Genomic DNA, 9,946 nt, shown 5'->3' on the forward strand with positions numbered 1-9,946 from the left:
TGTTTGAACAACATGTTAGCCTGTCCACTATGTTCAGATGTTGAAATCAAGTGGCCTACCATATTTCTCAGCTGTGTACTGCTAGGGCAAAAAAACGACCCCTCATGGTCCACAGGACCGAGTTTGGGGAAACACTGCCCTAGTGGCTGACCTAGTAAGTCTGCCCTCTTGTGGCATTTTCTTTTCTTCATCTTCCCTCTACTCCATGCTCAGGTAATGTGACCTTTTCTGTACTCTGCTTATTTTTATTATTCATTCTGTTTACTATGCTCCACTACCTTTCCTTCTCACATATATATTATATATATATTTTTTTTTTTCACTAATTGGTCTCATGACCAATCATAAGCTCAAACATATATTTGATGTGATTGGTCAAGACTAGTGAAAGAATTGGACTGTCTTTGTAAATGCAGCCTTTGTATATCTTCTTGGTTCATGAACGCATGTTAAGCCGCTGAATAGGGTTGCGAAGCTACTGGTCATTTACCAAAGTTACCGGACTTCAGTCAGTTTGGTAATGAACAGGTAATTTATGGTAACTTTTTAGTAAGTTATACTTTTAAAGTTTGTAGTTTTGTGTATATACAAGTTTCTATTGAATAGACCACATGGTTCAAGAGAAAATGGCTAAATGAATGAAGAAAGCATCTAATCAACAATGGCATTATTTAAATTAACTCTGCAACTATTCCAACTATAAAGTCATCTTTTTAGATTGCGTGGCCTTATCACATCAAATAAATAAGAGACCCAGAGATAATTAGACACATGGTCATCTGAAGTACTCAAAGACCACCTAGTTGTCGTCTGATAAAATAACAATTGGAAAGTTACCAACATTCTGGTAATTTACTGGTAAACTTCAAAAGTTTCCAGTAATACCTTGCCTTTGCAACCCTACTACTGAAGATTGCCCATTTTAGAAATGTCAAGTTATATTTTTAGAGGGTAACATTACCAAAACCCTCAGTCATATTGGGCAAAATCATAATCGCAATAAGAAACCGTTGCAGCGGTTGGAAAACGGGCTGAAGTAATTATTGGGGTTGTTGTCATAAACTGACAACGGCTAGTTATGGCAGTGTTCTGTAGCTCTTAAAACAGAGCTCCCTTAGTGGTACCTAGGGATTCTTGGCGTGTTACCCAGATGAAGAATAAATTATTCATCTCTCCCTCCACAGAGAGACTGGCCAATGCCAAGGAGGAGAACCTCAAGATCCATGCCACCCTGGACCAGACCCTGCAGGACCTCAACAGCTTCTGAGAACCCCCCCCCCCCCCTCCCTCCCACTTCTCTCTTTCTGTCTCTCCTTTCTCCTCACTCTGCTGTCAAGGTAGGAAAAATCCCCACTGGGGGTTTACCCTTGTGATGCTGAAGCATGCCAAAACCACTATTTACTATGACACCTTTATTCTCAACAGCTTTGATTGTCCTTGTTAAACAGAGGTCTTCAATGTGACATTGTAGAAGCGCTTGCCTTTATCCATTGGAATGGTCTTTAATAGGGACACTCGGTCATACTTATGTGGTCTACTATGCCATCTTCTCCTTGCTTGAATATGGCAGGCATGACTGCCTTTAAGGATTCCTTGCCAAGTTAACGAGAACACGGTCAGTCCACTCACCCATAGAATATCCCATTCTGGGGAAACGGGGCACATGATTTTTGCCAGCCACTACATGGGATTATTCACTTCTGACTTCAGTCCTGCTGTTGTATACCCTGGACTCGTTCTATTTTCTTCTGTAACACCTTCATTTAATGCCTAAACCCTCAAAAGTTCACATCTGAAAGTGCTGAAGTGGTAAGCAAGATTGAAGAAGCTCCACTTGGTCTATCAGAAGGCTGGGCCATCACTACATTGCATTGGCCTTTGCAATCCTTTATGATTAGTTGACACCAAAAAGTGGATAGGGTCCAAAATGGAACTAGGCTTCATTCCGTCCTTATATACAGTATATCCCTTTTATCCCGCCCTTTGCCTACTTTACGCCAATACATTGGGTGGTCTAGATTTGATGATGTCCAAGCTGTATCATGCAATCACTTTTTTTTTTTGTTTTTGCTATTCCTTAGGGATATGCATCATTTGTTTGATATTTTGCCTAATGTATGTGTTTTCTCCTACTGAAACCATAGCCACTATCAAAAAAAGTGCTGCACCTGTATAACACTAATTATTTGGCCTCAACTCTCCAATTCTGAACTTTTTTAAGCTAATTGGTCTTTTGACCTATCACAGATCTTTTTCAGAGCTGATTGGTCAAACAACATCAATTCGGCTGCCTGTGTTAACGTTAATGCAGCCTTTAGTTTGAGAGGTTTATAGTGAGGTTGTTGGGTTAAAAAATCAATGGCTATCACTTTGCCAGTACCATGCCAATTATAGAAAATGGGTGGGGGATTTAGACCTATACTTTAAGTAGGGTTTAAACTACAACACGTAAAATAATTAAGAATGTTTTAACTGGAAATTCACCAGATGTATAACCACTTTGTTAGTCTTGTTCCATTGTAATGACATTTTCTTTGTTGAATAAAGACCATGATTTTTACTGCCATACAAAACTGTCTTTTTGGATTTTCATTTGAAGTTCGATTCTCCAAGTGCAATCTGATTGTATAGACTATTTTTGATTGCACAAGCCAGGGATGGGTCAATTCAGTCTGAGTTGGTTTATAATTAGCCCATTTTTAAAAATGCACATCGCAAGGGATGCATGCATAAAATGGCCACAAGTATAATTTCCACCATGTTACGTGCACAACCACTCACTAGCAAACAGTAATGTACAGCTAACTTGGAGGAATAGTCATTCATTGAAAATCATTGATTACATTTCTTTGTGTAGCATGTCTTCATACTGTACATCCTGTTTACAGACATTTTTATTAAATGTTGAGTGGCTGACATTTATGTTCAGACCTTACTGTTATTGATGAGCGAATTTGTATGAATGTCTGTGTGCACTTTGTCTGTGTTTGGGTAACTACTTGTATGTGTCCACTCAGTTCATGTCGAGTGTGTGTGTGTGGGGGGGGGAGAGTCAATGCTTCATCCTTGCTGTACCGAGGCAGAAAAGGCAGAAATCAGAAAAGCAGGTCGTTGTCAGTTTTCCAAGAAAGCCTCGCCCCTGGCCTTAGCTGGCTCCACCTATACAGGCAGGGCAGCTTGTGATTGGTACGCATCACCACAACATTGCAGGAGTCTGGCTTCTTAATGACATACCATCGGGGTAATCAATGGCTGGTTATTACTAGGGGGCATACCAGAAGGACATCAGTCAAATCCCCCATTCCAAATCTACCCCTGGTCCCTTGCCTTAGGCACTTTACCCTGAAGCCTATCATGATTGTATGTTGCATACATATATCCGAGGTACGTACGTTAAGCCCTTCGTGGTAAGTCACGTGTGTCTTATGTAGGGCTTGGGCCTCATCTCATCAGGTGTTGGTAGTTAGGATTCACCGTTCACAGCATTCAAGGCCTCCAGACACACACCCTGGCCCTTTTATCAATTAGATTCCTCATGTCATGTGTCCGCTCGCTTCTTTTAGAAAAGGTCAAAGTTAATCGAGAGTAAACATGGATGGAAATGAGACTGTCCTTCTCCACTCAAGTCATTTGGCAAACTACATTCACGGGAGGATCCCAAAATAAATGTGTAAAGTGATCAAAACAAATTAAGTTGGAGACATTTTTATAGGACACAAGTAGCATATTGTTTTTAATCATGAGTATCCTCTATGAGAAGTGGCTAGAAGGGAGGGTAGTCTTCTGTTTGCCTACTAACGAAATGAGCCTCCTCGATCACTTACACAAAAGTATGTGGACACCCCTTCAAATGAGTGGATTTGTCTATTTCAGCCACATCTGTTGCAGATAGCCAGGTGTATAAAATCAAGCACAGACATGCAATCTCCATAGACAAACATCGGCAGTAAAATGGCGTTACTGAAGAGCTCTGACTTTCAACGTGGCATAGTCATAGGATGCCACCTTTCCAGAAATTCAGTCTGTCAAATTTCTGCCCGGCTTGAGCTGCCCCGGTCAACTGTAACGACTCTTATTGTGAAGTAAAAATGTCTAGGACCAACAATGGCTCAGCCGTGAAGTGATAGGCCACACAAGCTCACAGAACAGTACCACCGAGTGCTGAAGCGCGAAATAGTCTGTGCTCGCTTGCAACACCACTACTGAGTTCCAAACTGCCTCTGGTAGCAACATCAGCACAAGGACTGTTCAGCGGGAGCTTCATGAAATTAGTTTTCCATGGCCGAGCAGCCGCACACAAGCCTAAGATCAGCATGCACAATGCCAAGCGTTGCTTCCAACTTTGTGGCAACAGTTTGGGGAAGGCCGTTTCCTGTTTCGGTATGACAATATCCCTGTGCACAAAGCCAGGTCCATACAGAAATGATTTGTCGATCGGTGTGGAATAACTTGACTGGCCTGCACAGAGCCCTGACTTCAACCCCCTCGAACACCTTTGGGATGAATTGGGCAGACTGCGAAGCCAGGCCTAATCGCTATTGCAGCTAAGGGGGTCCAAGTCCATATTAATGCCCACGTACTTTTGGTCATGTAGTGTATCACACAACACATTTAGTAATAACGGGATGCAGTTGAAACTTCAACACAGGAAAAATGTATAATTTAATAAACATATTTATCGATAGGAGTGGGGGAGGTTGGGGCATTGATAAGCACACCGAAGAAAGGATATGTGTAAGATAACTTCTAATAGCCCGTTTCACACCATAGCATGCTGAATTTGTAGGTAGATTTCTTTCTTTAGTTTTTGGCAAAAATTAACACGTAGCACTGACTCATCGATGGATTGATGTTTCAGCATTTTTGCAATGAAGAGTTTGACTTTCGACTAGCCATGTGTGATATGAACGTGCAGTTACAAGCCCGGTTTGAGTAAGCGGTGCAGTGTTGCCAACTTAGCGACTTTGTCGCTATATTTAGCAAGTTTTCAGACCCCTTTAACAACACATTTTCAAAACATCAACTAGCGACAAACCTAGCGACTTTCTGCTGCTATTGGAGACTCTGACGTGAAAGCACGTGTCATTCTTAATCTTCTCAACGAGCAGCGGGTGCTGCCGTGGGACCCACCCCGTCCCAAAGCACTCACAGGCGGCCCATTCCTCATGCAGCAGTCCCTCCCAGCTGCAGTCAGAGCAGGAGATGTTCACCCCTCTGCATCCAGACTGCAAATTAATATCGCATGGCTTACATTCAGGGCGGGATGTAAATGTAAAATGTTCTTTGTCTAAAATAAATCACTGCACAAAAATAAATCATTGCATTTGACTCACACAGCCTCAGTCACTTATTCACCTTGTCCACGATGTGTGTGCCTCTGTGACATAAGCTAAACATCTAGCTGGCTAGCTCATTATGTCTCAGTCTAAACTGTACACTCAAAAATACAGAAAGGAGTGGGAATCAAACCATGAATTCAAAGGCTGGTTGAAGCCGTTTATTGGAGATGATACACGGGCATACTGCCTGTATTGTCAGGCTGATTTCTACGCCAAACTTAGTAATGTAAAAAAACACATGACAACTGAAAAACATACTCAAAAGGCAAAGTCTTATAACAGTTCCACCCAAAACAAGCTGCCATTTATGGTTAAAAAAATGGACTCTGCAAAAAGGCTGAGGCCACCATGGCATTAGCTATCGCTGAACACTGTTCCATGCTGGCATGTGATCACAATGGAGAAGCATGTAGAGCTGCTTTCTCAGACTCCACTGCTGCTACCCACTTCAAAATGCACAGGACAAAGTGCACATAAATGATTAATGGTGTTCTAGCATCATACTTTCTGAAAAAGTTGGTCACAGATGTGGGTAACCAGCATTTCAGCCTCCTCCTCGATGAGTCCATGGATGTAAGTGTTTCTAAGTACCTGGGGGTTGTGATAAGGTACTTTAGTGACACCAAGCAGACAATTGTATCAAGATTTCTGGGGCTTTTTGAGTTGGAGGGAGGAGATGCCAAATCTATAGCCCATGTTGTTGGGGCTTTCCTCGAGAAGTGTTGTCTTAAAAAAGAGAAACTCCTGGGGATAGGGACTGACAATGCCTCTGTTATGACGGGGATTAACAATGGGGTCCATAAAGTGCTGAAGGAGGAGTATGGCCTCAAATATCTGGTTCTTATTCGGGGTGTGTGCCACTCTCTGCAGCTTCCTCATTTGTAGTTCTAAACATATTTTAGGGTGTTTTTTACTCACTTTTTGTCTCTCCCACAACGTTATTCCTCTCTCCTACAACGTCCATCACAATTACATGCACATGGCCAATTATGCAAATTATGTGATGATGTCACTTAGCGACTTTTAGGACAGCCAATAGCTACTTTCCTTACTGAGGAGTTGGCAACACTGAAGCGGTGAGTGCACGATTAATATCTACCTTCATAACATGAATGAAGCTTGAGCTGCAATGTGAAGCTAGCTCATTTCAGAAAAGCCTGAGTACTTTTTGCTAAATTCCTAGTACAGCCTTCTGGAAAAACGGACATAGGCCTATTGGTGTAATAATTATATAACCAATGTTCTCGAGTCCCGTCTGAATAGGGCTTAACTTACTGTCAAAATAATACGTCTAAAATAGGTTATCCCATTTTATAATTCACTTAAGTTTCACAGACATAGAATGCAGACATTTTTGTAAACATCAAAAGGCATATACTTGGCATGGCTTTCAATAGTAAAAGGTTGAAAGTGACTGAAAAGGACCATGAACTACAGATGTATTAAAGTTTTGGGGTTTATGGTAACTTTTGCACACCTGAAATAACGGCTTAGATCACAGTAATCATGGCTCATGACTCTCTTTAGTTCCACGAGTCATGTGTTCGTCGTTACTCTCCTCTCTCTTTATTTATGCAGCACCACCAAATGAAACATGATCCATCATGATTAAGATCACAGGTGCTTAAGAGAAGGTACAGTATAGGCTGCTCAGAACACTGTATGTGCAGATAAACAGGATATGTTGGTATAATGGCTAAGGTGTAGCTCCCAGGGACTGCTACCCCCTAAATAAGGCTACCCCAAAAATTCACTACAGCATTTATCAAGCAAGCAATAACTCTTGATTGAGACAATGCTGAAAAATCAATCCATGGGATAAGCAGTGCCACGTTTTCATTTTTGGTTAAATCAAAATTTAAGGAAAGTTACCTTGCTAATGCCGTATTTGATGTGCTTATCAATGCACAGGCACATTTTTTCCCACTCCTATTGATAAAATAATTGTAAACTGCCTGCTACTCACGCCCAGAAGCTAAGATATGCATATTATTAGTAGATTTGGATAGAAAACACTCTGAAGTTTCTAAAACTGTTTGAATGATGTCTGTGAGTATAACAGAACTCATATGGCAGGCAAAAACCTGAGAAAAGATCCAAACAGGAAGTGGTTTGTAGTTTTTCAAGTGATTGCCTATCCAAACTACAGTGTCTGTGGGGTCATTTTGCACTTCCTAAGGCTTCCACTAGATGTCAACAGTCTTTAGAACCTTGTTTAACCCCTGTGCGGCCTCATCCAGCGAAAAATCATATCGCCATTAGCATAACAAAATGTAATAATTTTTTTTTTTCAATTTTTTTTTCAAATTATATCGTTTATAGATACACCTCTCCTGAATCAAACCACGTTGTCCGATTTCAAAAAGGCTTTACAGCAAAAGCAAAACATTAGATTATGTTAGAGGAGTATATCGTAAAAGTAGCCACATAGCCATTTTCCGACCAACCACATGCATCACAAATAACCGAAAAACTGCTAAATGCAGCACTAACCTTTGACAATCTTCATCAGATGACACACCTAGGACATCATGTTACACAATACATGCATTCTTTTGTTCGATAAAGTTCATATTTATATATAAAAACAGCATTTTACATCGGTGCGTAACGTTGACTAACTATTTTCCCTCAAATGCATCCGATGAAACAGAGCTACAATTTACTAAATTACTATTCGAAAACATTTTTAAAATGTAATATTGTCATTCTAAGATTTATAGATGAATATCTCTTGAAAGCACCTGTAATGCCAGATTTAAAATGAACTTTACTGGGTAATCATACTTTGCGATGAAAGGGGATGCGATACTCTGAAAAATAGGGTAACGTTACAGGTCAGCGCCATCTTGGAACAATCGCATATCACATCTAGTCTTGTATACTATTGTCAATAATCCCTTACCTTTGGTTGTCTTCATCAGAAAGCACTTCCAGGAATCCCAGGTCCACAACAAATGTATTTTTGTTCGAAAAAATGACTCCTTTATGTTCCAAGAGCTTGTTCTTGTTAGTGCGTCTGAAGGCTGATCCAAATGCTCCGTCGGCCGCGGGACAGCCATTTCGAGAAAATGCATTTTTTTCCCATTTAGGTTCGTTCAAACGTTGTATAACATAAATCTTCAGGGCGTTTTTCAACAAGAGAGCCAATAAGATTCGAGGGGGACGATTGCATTGTGTTTCAAAACGTTTCGAAAGGGGAGGGTAACCAGGGGCGCCGGCGTCATAATGGTGATGGCCCTCTCCGTATGACCACGTTCCACAGCGTCTCATTCATTCAGTTTTAACAGTAGGAGACTCAAACCATTTTGTAAAGACTGGGGACATCTAGTGGAAGCAATAGGAAGTGCTCAATGAACCATTGCTCACGGTGTGATTAATAGGCAACGTGATGAAGTTGAGTTCGCAATTCAGAATTCCACTTCCTGTTTCGATCTGTCTCGGGGTTTTGACTGCCATATGAGTTCTGTTATACTCACAGACACCATTCAAACAGTTTTAGAAACTTTAGGGTGTTTTCTATCCACAAGTATTAATTATATGCATATCCTAGCTTCTGAGTTTGAGTAGTAGGCCGTTTAAAATGGGCACTAATTTTTTTCAAAATGCGCTGTGGCGCCCCCTATCCTAGGTGACCGTCAAGAGGTTAAGGCTTCTACTGTGAAGTGGGGGAGAATAAGAGCTCATTGAGTGAGAGGACTGCCAGCAGGGCATGAGCCTCAGCCATGCGCGCTCACGTGAGAGGTAGCTCAGTTCCATTGCATTTCTGAAGACAAACGATTTCTCCAGTTGAAACTTTATTGCAGATTTATGATAAAAATATCCTAAAGATTGATTCTATACATCGTTTGACATGTTTCTACGAACTGTAATGGAATTTTTTGAGTTTTCGTCTGACCTGCGCGTCGTGAATTTGGATTTGTGAACTGAAGGCGCGAACAAAAAGGAGGTATTTGGACATAAAGGATGGACTTTATAGAACAAAACAAACATTTATTGAGGAACTGGGATTCCTGGGAGTGCATTCTGATGAAGATCATCAAAGGTAAGTGAATATTTCTAATGCTATTTCTGACTATTGTTGACTCCAACATGGCGGATATATTGTATGGCATGTTTTTGTGTCTGAGCGCCGTACTCAGATTATTGCATGGTGTTCTTTTTCGGTAAAGCTTTTTTGAAATCTGACACAGCGGTTGCATTAAGGAGAAGTTTATCTAAAGTTCCATGCATAACACTTGTATTTTCATCAACATTTATGATGAGTATTTCTGTAAATCGATGTGGCTCTCTGCCAAATGTTTTGGAGGCAAAACATTACTGAACGTAACGCGCCAATGTAAACTGAGATTTTTGGATATAAATATGAACTTTATCAAACAAAACATACATGTATTGTGTAACATGAAGTCCTATGAGTGTCATCTGATGAAGATCATCAAAGGTTAGTGATTAATTTTATCTCTATTTCTGCTTTTTGTGACTCCTCTCTTTGGCTGGAAAATGGCTGTGTTTTTTTGTGTATAGGCGCTGACCTAACATAATCATATGGTTTGCTTTCGCCGTAAAGCCTTTTTGAAATCAGACACTGTGACTGGATTAACAAG

The 9,946-nt window shown here is 40.7% G+C and overlaps 1 protein-coding gene across 4 annotated transcripts in view; it reads left to right on the forward strand.

Moving 5' to 3' along the window:
• The window catches only part of LOC106570192 (tropomyosin alpha-4 chain), a 34,586-nt gene extending 32,955 nt beyond the window's left edge, over positions 1–1,631 (forward strand). For all 4 annotated transcript variants that reach the window (XM_014142249.3, XM_014142247.3, XM_014142253.3 and 1 more), the window contains one exon: positions 1,185–1,631. In XM_014142249.3, the coding sequence (XP_013997724.1) occupies positions 1,185–1,267 (83 nt within the window). In that variant the 3' untranslated portion in view covers positions 1,268–1,631. The remainder of the gene's footprint in view (positions 1–1,184) is intronic.
• The last annotated feature ends 8,315 nt before the right edge of the window (positions 1,632–9,946 follow it).

The sequence above is a fragment of the Salmo salar genome, chromosome 14 (assembly GCF_965601325.2).
Source record: "Salmo salar chromosome 14, fSalSal1, whole genome shotgun sequence".
Taxonomy (NCBI): domain Eukaryota; kingdom Metazoa; phylum Chordata; class Actinopteri; order Salmoniformes; family Salmonidae; genus Salmo; species Salmo salar.